The sequence below is a fragment of the Boleophthalmus pectinirostris genome, unplaced genomic scaffold, assembly GCF_026225935.1.
Source record: "Boleophthalmus pectinirostris isolate CB_2022bp ecotype Guang Dong unplaced genomic scaffold, ASM2622593v1 HiC_scaffold_2, whole genome shotgun sequence".
In the NCBI taxonomy this organism is placed as follows: Eukaryota; Metazoa; Chordata; class Actinopteri; order Gobiiformes; family Gobiidae; genus Boleophthalmus; species Boleophthalmus pectinirostris.
The window spans coordinates 23,411,532-23,428,647 of NW_026571152.1; the positions used below are offsets into that span (position 1 = coordinate 23,411,532).

Here is a 17,116-nt window from a genome sequence, read left to right on the forward strand (position 1 = left end):
TGAGCTGAAATACCGGTAGCAGCTCACAATGTAAGCCTGTATTTGTTCTGTTCTGTTTTCTACTTTTCTTATTTTGTATTTACTAGCCGGAAGCGCATCTGTGATAGATAGTAACTTGTTTGTCATTACTTGGATACTTTTGTGAAGGAAAATTGTTAGTGACCTGGAAAAGAGTGAACAAATGTAGGCTTCGTTCAATCTCACTAATAAAATGCGCAAACATGTCTCTGCTGGAGCTGTACACGAAGGTAAGAGAGAAGTGCATTTGAGTAAAAGCTGCAAGAAGTTTGGTTTTACTAAAACATATGGGAACTATGTCAGAGGAGACAGGTGTCTAGATGAGGAGCTGGATGGATTGATATGCGTACTTAAAAGTGAAAGTTATTAACGTGTCAGAGATATATCTTTTTAATTGTACCCAAGAGAAGGTCCTATTTTACGCAAATTGTGAGTTTGTGAGTTTTAGCATGTTGTTACCTCGTCAAAAATACCTGGAGTTGGTTTTGTTTGATTGTGTGTTTGTTTGTTTCTTTCACACGTTCGAATAAACCTTTCTAATTAGCCTGTCTGCATCCCCCAAGCTCAAAATACTGTAGTTTTGAAGTTAACAAATACCTTTAGTTCAGTAGAGATTGGCAAGTCCAGGGTTGAAATCATCCAGAAAATTCTAGTGAAGGTGTATGGAGGAGCACTGAGGAGCACTTTTAGTATTACCTCATGACATCACAAGGTGGAGTGTTTCCTGTCTGAGAAAAGAACTCGGCCTTAATATGCAGGATTTGTGTGTGAATGAAACAAAATACAACTCTGGGGATGTTTTGGATGAGGAAACAACATTATAACATAGATGAGATAGCATATAGCAATAAAATAGCATAATATAGGCTCTTTAATCTCTATTCAATGATTTGTTTTCAGTACAACAGGGTCTGGATCCCAAATGGAGAGGAGATATGGAAATCAGCCGAAATCACAAGGGATTTTCATCTTGGAGACAGTGCCCTTGAGTTGCTTCTTGAAGATGGCTCAGTATGATCGTTTCTGTTTGTTTCATAGCCTATAAAGCAATCCACACATAAGAGGGCTGTGTCATTATTGTACTTGCTTTGATAGGAGCTTCACTATGCAGTTGACTCATCCGCTCCTCAGCTCCCTCCTCTCCGTAACCCAGACATCTTAGTGGGGGAGAATGACCTCACTGCTCTCAGCTACTTGCATGAGCCCGCTGTCCTGCATAATCTCAAAGTGCGCTTTGTGGAGTCCAAAATCATCTATACCTACTGTGGTACATCTAAATATTTGTATTTTATGTGTACATTTTATTCATAAATGAGCACTGACATTTTCCCCATTGCCAGGTATCATATTGGTAGCTGTAAATCCTTACAAACAACTTCCTATTTATGGAGATGCAATCATTCATGCGTACTCCGGCAAAAACGTGGGAGATATGGACCCTCATATATTTGCTGTGGCAGAGGAAGCCTACAAGCAAATGGCCAGGTAAAACTGTGTTCTATATATGTATAAATACTAGTATAGTAAAAATATTCACAATAGGCCTGTATATATTTTTCATCTTTCAGAAATCACAAGAACCAATCTATAATAGTCAGTGGAGAGTCAGGAGCAGGTAAAACAGTATCTGCTCGATTTGCAATGAGGTACTTTGCTGTTGTAAGTAAATCAGGCAGTAATACTCGAGTGGAAGACAAAGTCCTGGCTTCTAACCCAATAACCGAGGTAACAATGTTTGTGTGCACAACCATAAAACTATATATGTAGCCTGCTTCACAGTATGTCACCATCACATGTCATGTTCCAATGTTTTATGTATTTTTCCAGGCAATAGGAAATGCCAAAACAACAAGGAATGACAACAGCAGCCGCTTTGGGAAATACACCGAGATTGGTTTTGACAGGAGGTACCGCATCATTGGAGCGAATATGAGGACCTATCTTCTTGAGAAATCCAGAGTCGTCTTCCAGGTAGTGCAAGATCGTTGAATGTAGATTCTTATTTATCTTGTTTTTCATACATAATTTGCAACCAAATTATGTTATTTCAAATTTTGTTCAGGCAGACAATGAGAGGAATTACCACATTTTCTATCAACTGTGCTCCTGTGCCAAGCTGCCAGAGTTCAAGAACTTAAGGCTGTGTGGGTTTGCTTCTTTTGTACATGCAGTATATTAACATACATATACTAACTTGTAATTACTTGTAATAACATATGTCATTCATGTGCAGTGAGTGCTGATGAGTTCCAGTACACTTGTTTGGGTGGAGACATCAGCATTGAAGGAGTAGATGATAAAAAGGACATGGAGGAAACCCGTCAAACATTTGCTCTGCTGGGTATGAAGTATAAATGTCACTGTTAATTCAAATCTTGAATCACTTTCACCAGTGTATTATTTATTGTTCAGGGTTGAATGAAGATTTCCAGATAGATGTGTTCAAAGTTTTGGCAGCCATTTTACATTTGGGAAATGTAGAAATAAAAAGCTCAGGAGATGACAAATCTTCAATACCTGTAAGTCTTTTGGTCTTTTGCCCAATATTAGATATAGTATTTTAAAGCAGAATTTTATTTTATTTTTTTAAATAATCTCATTGACATTGACATTAAGATATATATTTCCACTATAGCAATAGTATTTTTAATAAACTCTTCACACAAGAGACTGTGGATATGTCTCTGCACACACACTGGCAGTACAATAAATGTGTAGTTCAGTTGTTTACAAAGCTGTTTATTTTTTACCTGTTTAAAATGTACTCTGTGCTTCCCTCTTCCAGCCCAGTGACCCACACCTGTCAGTGTTTTGTGAGCTCCTAGAAGTCAATGCAGTGGATCTGGCTCGCTGGTTGTGCCATAGGAGGATTGTTCTTGCGGCAGAGACAGTGGTGAAGCCGTTGCCAAAGAAACGTGTCATAAATGCCCGGGATGCCCTCGCCAAGCAGATCTACGCTCATCTGTTTGACTGCATCATAAACCGAATCAACACTGCTCTGAAAGTACCTGGAAAACAACACGCTTTTATTGGCGTCCTGGACATTTATGGGTAATCAAAACAAGATGATTTTCTGAACATGTGCATGCACCCATTTTAATCATAAATTCTGTCCTTAGCTTTGAAACATTTGACATAAACAGCTTTGAACAGTTTTGTATTAACTACGCCAATGAGAAGCTTCAACAGCAGTTTAACTTGGTACGTACACATTTTTTTCCCTTTTATTTTCATATTTTAATTGTTGCATCCATATTTTTTTTTTTATTATAAATATATACATTTCAATATTTCATCTCTCTTCAACAGCATGTGTTCAAGCTGGAGCAGGAGGAGTACATGAAAGAGGACATCCCGTGGACACTAATCGATTTTTACGATAATCAACCAGTCATTGACCTTATTGAAGCTAAAATGGGTATCCTTGATTTGCTTGACGAAGAATGCTTGGTATGACGTTTAGCAATTTGTTCAACTGTATGCTTTATTTGAATCACAACCTAAAGAAATATTATTACCTCATTTGCAGTTTCCTCAAGGCACTGATCAAAGCTGGCTCCAGAAGCTGTACAACTACTTAAAACATAGCCCACTGTTTGAAAAGCCCAAGTTCAAAAATGAGGCATTTATAATACAACATTTTGCAGACAAGGTATAAAGGATCACTACTTTTTATTTGTTTCAGTAAAGTATAACACAACCACACACAGATCCACATGCAACTCCCCTATTACACAATGCTCAGCTAGAGTCTTTCATTTGATCGATATTTGACATATAGATTACATAGACTGATACTGACTCCTGCAGATTGAAAACAAACCACACAAACTATAATTGCCTTCTAAATGTGAAATGTGAAGTCTGAAATGGCCTATTCCTATGACTTATTGTTCATGGTTGACTCATTTACTAGGTTGAATATCAGTGTTATGGATTCCTTGAGAAGAACAGGGATGCTCTTTATGAAGAACTTGTTGATATTATGAGAGATAGTAAGGTAACCATAAATTGCTTTAAAAAGACCCATATTCTATACAAAATTGTCTAAGTTATATATTATAATTTTGTTTCTTGCATGTACAGCTTCCTTTTCTGGCCACCTTTTTCCAAGACACTGATCAAGCCACTGTGAACAATAAAGGTGTGAAGGTGCGACCTGCCCGACCTGGAGTCAAACCAACGAACAAACAGCTCAGGACCTCAGTGGGAGATAAGGTTTGCAAATTTACTTAAGATAACATTTAGCCACTGCTAGTCAATGAGAATTTATTTTGTACTGTATTACACAACATAGAAGTATATAATCAATTTCCACAAATACTAGATACACATTGTTATTTAGTCATACTTTGCTGTGATGTCACACTGGGGGTGTTCTACATGTATTTCTATTGGCAGAATATTCAGTAGTTACCATGGTGACACAATACATACAAGTTTTAAGATACGATAAGCGTTCTGATAACTCAAGAGAAAATATAAAATGGGATTTAGACAAGTAATTTTCAGAAGCTTGTGATTAATACGATTGTTCATGGTCCCGTTTAGGTGTTTGATTTTCAACAAAAAAGGTGACAACGGCTATTACTAGCTAGCTTATGACTGTCACCTATTGTAGTTCCAATCAAGTCATCTCTTTCTGGTCAGATTGTGTTTAAATAAACCTCAGATTAAGTCTAACTTGAGTAACAGAGATTCTATCAGAGTAGTGCTTTCTGTTAGCTTCACACCCCCAGGGAGCGTTGATGGCATCAGCTTTAGAGTTTCAAAATACTATATTCTATATTCATTATATATTAACCATAGATGCAGTTGTGCTTTTCAGTTAACTTTTTTTTACCTGGTTCTTGAAGGATTGACCAGGTTTTGTATTCACCCTGTGTGTCTGTGTATGTGTGTATCTGTGTGTCTGTCCACCCACGATAATTCCGCAATTTTATGGATCGATTGTCACCAAACTTGGTATGTGCGTCAAGTCCCCATGCCCGATGCCGCAAAAAAAGTTTGGTGACGATCCAAGGTCATTTGAGGTCACACGGGTCAATTGAACGGTCACGCCATTATAAAGGATAGGCAATTTCGGCAATTTCTGAACCATCTGCGGGCTAAAATATTCACCCAATCATCACACAAGTTGGCACACATATAACCGGGGTATGGGCTGGGCTTGTCATAAGCTGGCTTCCGTGGTGATGAACTGCCCCCACCGATGCCTCATTGGGGATCAGGTTGCTATCTCTGATTGCGCTTGTTTTTTGTTTTTTTTCAATTAAGTTCCGCAGCTCTCTTTCTTTACTCATGGAAACCCTGAATGCCACCACTCCTCACTATGTGCGCTGCATCAAGCCAAATGATGAAAAACTTCCCTTTGAGTAAGTAACTACTGTCATTTGCGTATTTAAGTTATTATGGCATTTCTTGTACTTAGCATAAGTTTGCATGTTTTTCAAGATATGACAGCGGAAGGGTGGTGCAGCAGCTGCGAGCATGTGGAGTCCTGGAAACTATCCGCATTAGTGCACAAAGCTACCCATCTAGGTATATATTTACTATAGAACTACTGTAACTGAATGCAACTAAATATGAAACGTGTTTACTCTTCTAGGTGGACATATATTGAGTTTTATAGTCGCTACAGTATTCTCAGGAGTCATCAGGACACAGAGCTTGGAGACAAAAAACAGACTTGTATCAATGTTTTACAGCGACTGATTCAGGTTAGTGAACTTTATATTCTTATTTATTATTTATTTATTATTTATTTCAAGGCAACACACTTCATAATGTGGTTTATTGTCATATACACAATATACAATATGCAACCAAATGTCTAGTGATGGGCTTTCTAGGGGAAAATGTGACTCTCTTGGGTAGACCTTTTTCAAACTTATCCCATTCTTTTATTCATTTATTTTTTGTATATTTTTCACTTCAGGATTCAAACCAGTACAAGTTTGGTCGGACTAAGATCTTCTTTCGTGCCGGTCAAGTGGCTTACCTGGAGAAGCTGCGTCTGGACTATCTGAGAGGTTCATGCATCACGATCCAAAAACATGTTCGGGGATGGATTCAGAGGAAGAGATATTTGCGCTGGAGAAAAGCAGCAATTATCCTTCAACAGTACCTCAGAGGGAAAAGGAAAATCCGGTTAGAGACTGTTTATATAAAAAATTTTAATTTCTCCTTTATATAAGAATTTAGCCCTAGTCATTCTTGTAATGTTTGATTTTCTTTTTAGTAAAACTGTGAGTGCTGTGACACTGAAGCAGGGCTGGGCAGCTATGGTGATCCAGAGACACTGGAGAGGTTACAGAGTGAGGCAGATCTTTTATGTAGTTCGAATGGCCACTGTCACTATTCAGGCCTTCACTCGTGGCTGGCTGGCCCGCAGGCGCTACAAGACGGTATGTACTTACTCATATATTTTTTCATTTTATAATATGTATTTTATGTAAACAGTTTGAAACAGACAACGTTATTGGCTCTGATGAAAAATGTAACTATTGTCCATCTTAGTTTAATAACCAAGTGCTACAAAATTATATTATATTGCAGATGTTACAGGATCACAAAGCACAGGTCCTGCAGAAGTATGCCAGAGCATGGTTGGCCCGGAGACGCTTTCAAACCATGCGTCGGCTGGTACAAAATGTCCAGCTCTCCTATAGGGTGCAGCAACTCCGAAAGAAAGTGGAAGAGCAGGTGACACAGGATTTTATTGCAAAGTGTGGTCTTTAATTGTTCATATAATTGAACTCTCTAAATGTGCAGAACAAAGAAAATCATGGTTTGGTGGAGAGACTGACCTCCTTGGCCAATACACATTCCCAGACTGTGAATCGTCTTCAAAGTATAGAGGCACAGCTGGAAAAGTCAACCAATCAGAAGGCATCACTGGAGGCAAGAGAAAAGAAAGCCAAAGAAGATGCTAGTCAGGTTAGTGTTTATGTTGTTAGAAAGTCAGCTGCATTATATAGCCTATTTGATATCCAATGTAATATGTTATGGTTTCACTCCAGACATTTGCAGAACTCAAAGTACGAATTGAGGCATTAACTCTTGATAAAGAGAAGCTGGAAAAAGCATATGAAATCTCCACCAAAGAGGCTAAAGGTAACATGCCAATTTATGTTACTGCTACCTACTTTGATATAATGACAAACAAACATTAAAACAATTCATTTTCAGAGAATTTTGATCAAATAAAAAGGAATCTTCTTGAAGAGAAAGAAAATGAAGCTAGATTAAGAAAGTAAGAAATACTCATCCTTTAATTTTATTCTAGTCTCCTATTTTGTGTTGTATGTTGAATTCTGTTACTGTTTATCCAGAATTGCAGAAAACAGTATTGAGCTCTTGAGGCAGGATCATGAGAAAGAGGTGGAGGTGCTCAAAGAAGAAATGAGGAGATTGAGAGAGGAAAAGGCAGGGCTGGAGAGGAAAGTGGAGGAGAGTGTTCAGGTAAACGTTGACCTCCAGGAGCAGGTGCTGCAGCTCAGCAGACATGTCAAAGTAATCCCTGAGCTCCGCCGCGAGCTCAGCAACCTGCAGAATCAGAGGAACAGCATGGACCGAAAGATCAAGGAGCAGTCTGAACAGGCAAGAGGTAATGCACTTTATTAGGTACACTCTGTTACAACTGGGCTGGACCCCCACCTTTTTGGTCACTTCATGTCACCTCAAACCACTGTCCCCTGCCCTTTCATAATAACAAGAGTTTTAATCCTTTTTATTTTTTGCAGCAAAAATGAATGAGTTTACACGACAGCTACTTGGAGAAGTGGTTGAAGAGGAGACATTACAGGAGTAAAGCTTATATTATTTAACAGTATAATTAGTCTAAATACCTTCTGTTTGAATCTGAAACATTATTTATCCACAGGCTAACACCCAATGATTCAGAGAAAATCTATGAAATTGAGGACTTGATAATGGCATTTGATAGTCTGCAGAAAGCTACCAGGTTTAATTTATTTCCATTTCCCATAAACCACACACTCATCTTGTCTGACTTGTTTTCATCTTTTTGTAGAATTCTTGAGAACCACCAGAGGGAGCAAAAGGAAAATTATGAGACACAAGTCAAGGGATTGAAGTTAAAAGTGGATCATCTTCAAAATGAAAACAGCAAGCTGCAAAATCTGTTTCAGGAAAAGAGTGATGTTAATGACAGTATTCGCCAAGAAGTGTCCAGACTCAGCAGCGAGAACTTGGTGTGTCCAAATATTAATATGCGGATTTTATGTTTTTTTATTTTTATTTTTTATTTATTTGTTTGGTTTATTTTAGATGATCCCTGAGCTCAAACTGCAAGTATCAGAACTACAGAGACAAAAGCAAGATCTTGAAACACAAGTAGAAGTGAAGAGTAGAGATTTGGAAGGTATGTTCACATTTTAGACATTTTTTTTGTGATTGTGACTGGTGGTAACTTTCCTATTTTGTTATGTGCCAGACAAAACTCAGGAAATTTCTAATGTACTTCAAAAGAAAATTCACGATGAAAGTTCAAAGTGCAGGTACCATCTACCTTTTCTCTTTATCGTCTTCATCATATTCTGATGAAGTTCATGTTTAAATGTATTGATTTTATTTCTTAGGGTCTTGGAAGAAAAAGCTGAGAAACTAGAAGCGTCGAAGGGTCTACTTGAGGACAGAATTGAGGAGCTGGAAGAAGAGAATGATCACTTGAAGAGGTTGCATCAGATGGAGAGCGAAGCTAAAACCAGACTCCGATATGAAACAGCCCGGTTGACTGCTAAGAATATGGTGTGTTGGTTGGTTTGAGGCTTATATAAATCAATTTGAATTATAATATTGACATAACCTTACTTTTCATGTGTTCAAAGTTTTGCTTTGTGTATTACTAATGCTATATGAGGCTTTTATTCCTTCTTTATTCCAGGATTTTGAAGAGCAACTGGATCAAAAAGACAGACTAATTAAGAAACTTAGAAGTCAAATTAAAAGCCTTGAATTATTACAAAAGGGTAAGTTTTGTAGAATAGATGTTTTCATTTGTATCTGCTGTAAAATAATCTTCTACATGTTCTTTTTTTATTTAATTGTATTTTTTGTTTATCTCACAGCCAAGCAAACATCTTTCTCAATTATTCCTAAAGAATATTTGGGAATGTTGGAATACAAAAGAGAGCATGAAGCCAAACTCATTCAAAACATCATTATAGGTAGGTGGTTCCATCTTAATTCCCATGAATTTGTATTACAATTCAACAGACCTCATAAATATCTCATACAATTTCTGTTATTTCATATGATATAAAACAGATCTGAAGCCCAAAGGTGTTGTGGTGAACATGATGCCCACTTTGCCAGCCTACATCTTGTTCATGTGTGTCCGTCACGCCGATTACTTGAACGATAGCGCCAAACTCAAGTCTCTGATGAACTCAATCATTAGTGGGATCAAGAAGGTCATTATGGTAAGATTTTATAGTTGCATACAAAAAATGCATACACTGTTTAACTTCGTCCAATTACATAATTAAGTGATAAAGTGAATTTTCTTGTCATTTGTTGGAAAGCTAAAAAATGTAGTCATCATTGTTTGCTCTTTCAGACGTATCACAAGGATTTGGATTTGCTGTCGTTCTGGCTCTCCAACACATGTCTGCTGCTCAACTGTCTGAAGCAGTACAGTGGTGAAGAGGTGTCCATTTCCTCTGCATAACCACAATACTACTCTGCTTTTCTCCTCATATTGTTTTAACCAGAGCTCATGTTTCCTTATAATCCAATCCAGGAGTTCATGAAACACAATACTCCTCGTCAGATGAAGAACTGCCTGCAGAATTTTGACTTGTCAGAGCACCGACAAATCATGAGCGACCTGGCCATTCACATTTACCACCAGTTTATCTCAGTCATAGAGAAGGCTTTGACTCCCACTATTGGTATGTAGTAGATAGCATAAACAGACAGTTCAAAGTTATGTAGCATCAAAGGGTCAAATATGCGGGTCCCATCTGTGGATGACTCAGGCATGTCGACAGAAATTTGGGGACTCGGGGCAAGAAGTCTCACATGGGCCCCCCCCTAATACAAATGAAAAGGAAAAGGGTCCAATTCTGGGCCCTTAAGGCATAACAGACCCCTTTATACCCCCCTGTCAGCTGCCCTGATGATTAACAAGGTTTATGACAGAAAAGGCATTTTGAGAAATACAATTCAGGGTAGCAGTGGCTCTAGTGCAATTAGTGAATAATTATTATTACTTGTGTCCTTGTTGTTTGGTCCAATTAAAATGTGTTCTTTTCTTCTCAGTTCCTGGGATGTTGGAGCACGAGAGCTTACAGGGCATCTCCAGCATGAAGCCGACAGGTCTGAGGAAGCGGTCGAACAGTGTGTATGAGGAGGAGTCAGAGAACTACACCATCTCCTCCATATTACAGCAGCTCAGTCATTTCCACAGCACCATGATGCAGCATGACATGGAGCAAGGGCTGGTCAGACAAGTCATAAAACAAGTGTTCTTCATTATCGGAGCAGCCACACTCAACAACATGATGCTACGGAAGGATTTGTGCTCCTGCAGGAAAGGCATGCAAATCAGGTGTGCAAATCAGATATCTACATTTATGGTCAAAAAGCAGAGAGCTGCAGCGGAGGCAGAGAAAGCACAACCTCTTCTCCTGCTTCTTTTTCTGCCTGGAAAACTTAAAGGTTGTATAGAAGATTTTCCAAGGAAAGAGAAATGCAGCGACTGTTTGTCCTTTTTCATATATCGAGCTTCTCTTCCCCTTCTCTTCCTCTTTCAGCGACGTCAAAAACAGACTTTCTTTTGCAGCGAACTGGTTGTGAATTCTTGTCTGCCATTACAGCAAACTTTGTGCAAACTGAGAGGAAGCTACAGTTCGATAAAGACGCTAAGAACCGCTGTGTTGGTTGAGTAAACAGAATCAGTGAGTGAGAGGCGAATGAAAACATAATCCCAGCGTGCCGGCAAGTCAGTGACACTAGAAACATAGGGAGTTTGATTAACAACCCAAAAGCCAATAGATAAAGAGGTAGCCTTGTTATCTTTTGGCTGATGTTTATCTGCACCCACCACGTCCACAGTTCATGGATTTTCATTATTTTCTTTTTTTTTGTCATCATAATTACAAGGCTGCTGCATTTCTATAATTCTATTTTGAACTTTCATCGACAATTAAAAATAAAAAATAAATAAAATCCTCCACACAACCTAACCTAACTAACCTGCTCAAACCACCACCTCTCCACACTCATCATTACACTACATTTCTCATGTAGTCAGTAATCAGCAGAGAAAACTCCTATTCAAAACACCTCAAGAGATAAAGCCTTTTTAAGTTTTCATGTGTGTTAGTGCGCATCAGATGACTCCAGTGTGGAGTGACCTGTAACTTGTCCTGGTTTGGTCTCTATGAAGATAGAAAGATTTAATATCATACCATGAAACGTTCAAGTCAAAGAAATAATATCTCCATGAAGAAAAGTATTTGACGAACCCTCAACCAGAAAAGTTGCGCAATACACCTGTAAAGGTGGTTTATTTTCCTGTCTAAAAGTCATAACTTTATATGCATATGCAAATTTTGTCCATATTTTTTATCATAAAGTTGTACAATTTACAAATATGTATGTCATAGATGTAACATCAGCTATCTGGAGGAGTGGCTGAAGGATAAAGATCTTCTGAGTACTAACGCCATGGACACTCTAAAGCCATTATCGCAGGCTGCTTGGCTACTGCAGGTCAACAAATCCACAGATGAAGATGCTCAAGAAATCTCTGACAAATGCACTGAGCTCAACTCTGTCCAGGTAACTCATTCTCTTTATCATCATTGTCTCTCAAACAAGCTATGATTTTTTCCTCTTTCACTGTGTCTGTAAATTTGAAAAAGAACTTAAACTTTACACTAATAATGAAACTTATTTTGCTGCTGTAGATTGTGAAGATCTTGAATTCCTATACACCTATAGATGACTTTGAGAAAAGGGTCACTCCATCTTTTGTTAAAAACGTTCAGGTAAGTTAAGGATTGTTTTTTTTATTCAAGTAAGTAAGTCAGACAGACAGTATTTTGTAGTCTTAAGAATTATTTTTTTGTTTTAGTCTTTGCTGCAGGATCGTCCTGAGGGCTCCACTCAGCTGATGGTAGATGCAGATTATCGTTTCCAGGTCACATTTCCTTTCTGCCCGTCCTCACAGGCTCTAGAGCTGCTGCAAGTCCCACAAAGCCTACATTTGGGATTTTTAACACGTATTTAACTTTTTACTACAAAGGGAATACTTTTAATTAATGCTACATCTTACATCTTCTATAATTTAGTGGAGAAAAAGCCAAGACAATTCTGAGCTTCAGGGGCTTAACATTTTGTCAATGCCAAAAGTGTATTTTAGAAAATATTTCATTGTTTTTACTTTCCAAGGTACATCTTAAGCAATACCATACTGAATTCTATCTTTTAAAAAGGTGCACTAACATTTTAACTAAGCTTCTGACAAATAAATAATTTGTATTTAACTGTTTACAATGTGAAATGTAGCAACTTCTAAAATGACGTTGACTGATTAGAATTGTAACTAATAACCTTTTTACAAAATTGTATTTATGTAAAATTAAATGTGTATGTGAAAATATGTTTGCTTTCTTTTCTTATTAATACTCTAAATGGATGTCTGTTGTTGTTGGTTTGGTTAAAAATTATACAAATATTAATGAACAGAATAGTTTATCAGCAATATTCAAGCTGTACTGCATTGCATTACTAGCTTTACAATTTATACAATAGCTATAGTGACAATTATTAAGCCTCTATCTTTAGAAATGAACTATAATTGGCTATATGACGCTAGTGACTAAAACTACAAACAAGCAGCACAAATGTGATCACACAGCGTTAGTGTTACTGTTGTTGATTAGTTTGTTTGGATTGTTTCGTGTTTACAGTAGAGAGACAGTAGTCTATAATTAGCAGGTGCTATTGGGCGCAGGATGCTGATGCAGGCGCCGCCCTCTCAGCATCCTCACCCTCTGACGTCATGACAGCAGCATCAGCTGTTAGCTGCGCTTTAAGCCTTTTCGCTGCCGATCGCTGTCTGCACAAAGGAAATATATGAGATCCCCTCTAATCCCTGAAATGGCGACACAGGAGGTACAGCTGAATGAGACCCTGGCCCACCTCAAAAGCGAGTCGGAGACGCTCAAGTCGAAGCTGGAGGAGGAAAGAGCCAAGCTGCACGATGTCGAGTGTGAGTGCTGAAAATGGAGAGGGCCTCGCTTCCCCCTACCTTACGCTGACGGGACGAATCACGTCAAATGTCTTCTATACGATTTGGTTTACATTTCTGCGACTGTATATTAGCTATTTTACATTTGCGTGACGTTTTGACGCACATCTACACTCGTCTATGGCGTTGTATCGGCTATGTGTTTTTTCCTTGCGATTTTACAGCCCACTGCATCCAACCTTCTATGTAGTAGATCCAACCAATCACATCCCAGCAGAGCAGCAGTAGTAGGAGATATTTATAAATTACGTAAACTGGGCTGAAATCGTGGTATTTTAGTGTGTCTGGGGTTTGCTTGAGGGCATGTCAGATTAGTAAAGAGTATTTTACAGATTAATCCTCAATGCTGTGGAAATAATAGCCAGGAGTGATTATAATGTAAATGTGTGTGCAGTACATCAGGTGGCAGAGAAAGTGGAAGGCCTGGGTCAGTTTGTCATGAAGACCAGGAGGACTCTGAAGGGACATGGAAACAAAGTGCTGTGTATGGACTGGTGCAAGGACAAGAGGAGGATTGTCAGCTCTTCTCAGGTATTTAATTCATACTAGATTTATTTGTTGATTTTATTTATTATAGTTAATCACGTACAACCTTTATGTGTAATTATCTCTTCTGCAGGATGGAAAAGTCATTGTATGGGATGCTTTTACCACAAACAAGGTAACTCCTAGATTCTACGTTGCAAGTGGATAACTTAATTTTCACTGAAGGGAAACACCCTTACCCTTAATTTCAATATGTGACTGAAAGTAGTCTTTTTTTTCTTTCTGGGGATGTTTTCATCCTGATAATGGATCCCAGGACTCAAAAAGTTTGAGAATCTCTGCTTTATATAGTTCAGTATTGTGCCAATGACAACAATGGCAAACTAATATTAATGTATCCTTATCGTTGATAGTATTGTAGATATACCAGAACTGAAACGTTTCAGTACTTTAATGTCTGACATCAAATATCAATTAGGTACTTAGTTCACTGGATAAACTCTACATGTATCCTGTTGAGAGTTCACAGTTGTCTTTTAATTTTGCCTCATTATTGATTGTAACTCCCTGTTCATTTCTGTTTGATGTTTATTAGGAGCATGCTGTGACAATGCCCTGCACATGGGTGATGGCCTGTGCCTACGCCCCATCTGGCTGCGCTGTAGCTTGTGGGTGAGTGCTACTACTGTCACCTAAATGTGTTGGCTTGTCTTTGGTCCTGTTTTTAAATGAAAAGCTTTCTGTGTTAAAACAGTGGTCTGGATAACAAATGCTCTGTGTATCCTCTGTCTCTGGATAAAAATGAGAACCTGGCTGCAAAGAAGAAATCAGTGGCAATGCACACAAACTATCTGTCGGCCTGTAGCTTTACCAACTCTGATATGCAGGTAAGTTCAATGTGGGATAGTAGATGATTAGCACTACAGTGCATGCATTGAGTTCATGTTTGCTTAAGTATTAATTGATACAGTCATTCCCACTGTAAATAGTGATAGCGTTTAGCCTGCATTTCAGTATTTCATATTTTGTTCAAATATAATAGGACATAGTTACTTCTTACGTTGGCTTGTTTTGATGGTTGTTTTGTTTTTTGGACCAGATGCCCTCCCTAATGACATATTTATCTTGTTGTTTGGAGCAGGTTAACTCTCTGCTTCTGCCTTAACTCTTGCTGTATTTAAACAAGGACTTTGCCCTTAGCTGCAGACTTTTGGTCACATGGCATTTACACAGTCAAAGCAATCAATTTATAGCTGTATTGGGCATCCATTTCCTCTTCCCTGTGTTACAGATCTTGACATCCAGCGGGGATGGGACCTGTGCACTGTGGGATGTGGAGAGTGGGCAGCTGCTGCAGAGTTTCCATGGACACGCAGCTGATGTTCTCTGCCTGGACCTGGCTCCCTCTGAAACTGGCAACACTTTTGTCTCAGGGGTAAAAAACTCCTCTACTCAGCTTTCATTAAACTTTACTGCCTACATCTTCCCCAAATGAATTATTAAAGGCATTGTGTTGTCTTACTTCTGCAGGGTTGTGATAAGAAGGCAAATGTGTGGGACATGCGCTCGGGACAGTGTATCCAGTCTTTTGAGACCCACGAGTCAGACATCAACAGCGTGCGGTGAGAAGAAATGAAATATAAACTACAATGTATTATAACAAAACTGATAAATACTATTTATGAACCAAGAAACTGCATTTAAACTACATTTAAATCATGCTTTTTTAAGTTTACTTTTTACCTAGAAATGAGTATAATGTTATCTCAGAGGTACACTTTTTATTTTATACAGTGTTTTATAGCATGTTTGTATCTTTTAACAGATACTATCCTAGTGGAGATGCATTTGCTTCTGGATCCGATGATGCAACAGTATGTATTTAGGATGGTTCATTTATGAGAAAGCTCTTTAGAAGTTTCTTTATTTGCTTTATTTTATTTCCGTCATTTACAGTGCCGGCTCTATGATCTAAGAGCAGACAGAGAGGTGGCCATTTATTCCAAAGAAAGCATCATATTCGGAGTTTCCAGCGTTGACTTTTCTCTTAGTGGTACGAAACACTCTGAGCATCAGAGAGTTTGGATTGGAACTTAAGCATTAATACAGATTATTGTAACTGTTCTTTATAGGAAGGCTACTGTTTGGTGGTTATAATGACTATACCATAAATGTATGGGATGTCCTCAAAGGAACAAGAGTTTCCATCTTGTTTGGACATGAGAACCGAGTGAGCACACTTCGAGTTTCCCCTGATGGGACAGCCTTCTGCACAGGCTCCTGGGACCACACTCTGAGGGTAAGAAAGGGCCACCTGTATCTACTCAACTCCAAGCATTAAAGGGCATAATGGCTTTGGTAATGAGAGCATTTTGCCTGTTCTAAGTAGTTAATAAAAAGTTTTGTTACTCCTGATGGAAACATACAAAAAATACAGCGCACTAGCCTGTTGTCATATCTCATAACAAAGTCTGTTTTTTTGTTTTTCAGATTTGGGCCTAAAGAACCAAGACTTTTGGCTATTCAGATCTAGTGACACGTCAGCATTTGAGTTTGCTAGAGTACAATCACAGACATAGAGACTTTCTGGTTGTACATAGAGCATATCAATATCCTAGTGTATATACAGCATCCCAATGGCCAGGGTAGACATGCCTACTGCAGAAAGTAATTAAACCAAATGGCACGCTTGTGTTTGAAACTATTGAAAGAACATTGCACAATACGTATATAGTTAAATATAATGATGTAAAATATATATTATAGAAAATATCACTGGTAGTGAATAGCGTTGGTCTAGAATAGAAATGACACAATGAAGTGATGTATTTGCCCACATGAAAGGGAAAAAGTATTTTATTTCATTGTTTATGATTAAAAGATATTAAAATGCTGTCTGTAAATGAAATACAAAAATGGAAAGATTTATACTGGTGGTACACATTTAGTTTATCTGAGTGGTTAGATTTCTATTATTTGATATGGCTGGTTTAAAAAATGAAAATGAAATGTCTGTACATTTAATTATACGATTCCAATTGTTTACAAAAAGATGCCTCAAATCACTACAACGCAAAGCACATTTAATGGTACACCAAAATTATAAAGTAATTTAATTATAAAAGTATGTTTACCTGAAATCTGGTTCAGCTGTTGAATGTGTTTACATATTGATGTCCACTTTCACAGCAGGTACAACAGTCTCTTACTTGATGAAAAGATGATTGCATTAGAAATGTGCTCCTTGTGCAGTTTGTCTAATGGCTGTTATTTTCTACTGTATTTATTTCTTGTAGTTTAGTGTACAGTTGAACAACACTGTTAAAG

The 17,116-nt window shown here is 38.0% G+C and overlaps 2 protein-coding genes across 3 annotated transcripts; both read left to right on the forward strand.

The window, feature by feature from the left end:
* The first annotated feature begins 133 nt into the window (after nt 1–133).
* Nucleotides 134–12,650, forward strand: myo5c (myosin VC). Of its 2 annotated transcripts, XM_020935154.2 has the most exons (40): nt 134–248; nt 919–1,029; nt 1,114–1,285; nt 1,359–1,503; nt 1,587–1,743; nt 1,846–1,989; nt 2,081–2,162; nt 2,252–2,359; nt 2,431–2,537; nt 2,804–3,069; nt 3,138–3,219; nt 3,328–3,468; nt 3,548–3,670; nt 3,935–4,018; nt 4,105–4,236; nt 5,296–5,393; nt 5,473–5,559; nt 5,627–5,738; nt 5,957–6,168; nt 6,260–6,425; nt 6,577–6,723; nt 6,793–6,957; nt 7,041–7,134; nt 7,210–7,273; nt 7,353–7,627; nt 7,764–7,827; nt 7,904–7,984; nt 8,054–8,234; nt 8,311–8,404; nt 8,477–8,540; nt 8,622–8,790; nt 8,927–9,011; nt 9,111–9,209; nt 9,310–9,464; nt 9,602–9,691; nt 9,785–9,935; nt 10,306–10,594; nt 11,655–11,829; nt 11,958–12,038; nt 12,125–12,650. In XM_020935154.2, exons 1-40 carry the CDS (start codon nt 222–224, stop codon nt 12,278–12,280), a joined length of 5,235 nt encoding a protein of 1,744 aa, XP_020790813.2. In that variant the 5' UTR covers nt 134–221; the 3' UTR covers nt 12,281–12,650. The 2 variants fall into 2 exon arrangements, with proteins under 2 accessions (XP_020790813.2, XP_055011085.1); XM_055155110.1 differs by lacking the exons at nt 134–248; nt 919–1,029; nt 1,114–1,285; ... (1 more) ...; nt 1,587–1,743; nt 1,846–1,989 and having other exon boundaries at nt 2,146–2,160.
* Nucleotides 12,651–13,102: 452 nt separating this feature from the next.
* Nucleotides 13,103–17,061, forward strand: gnb5a (guanine nucleotide binding protein (G protein), beta 5a). The gene is made up of 11 exons (XM_020934998.2): nt 13,103–13,264; nt 13,698–13,834; nt 13,923–13,964; nt 14,385–14,461; nt 14,544–14,676; nt 15,081–15,224; nt 15,320–15,411; nt 15,615–15,663; nt 15,746–15,842; nt 15,922–16,088; nt 16,280–17,061. The coding sequence occupies exons 1-11, from the start codon at nt 13,129–13,131 to the stop codon at nt 16,289–16,291; spliced, it is 1,086 nt and encodes a 361-aa protein (XP_020790657.1). The 5' UTR covers nt 13,103–13,128; the 3' UTR covers nt 16,292–17,061.
* Nucleotides 17,062–17,116: the final 55 nt, after the last annotated feature.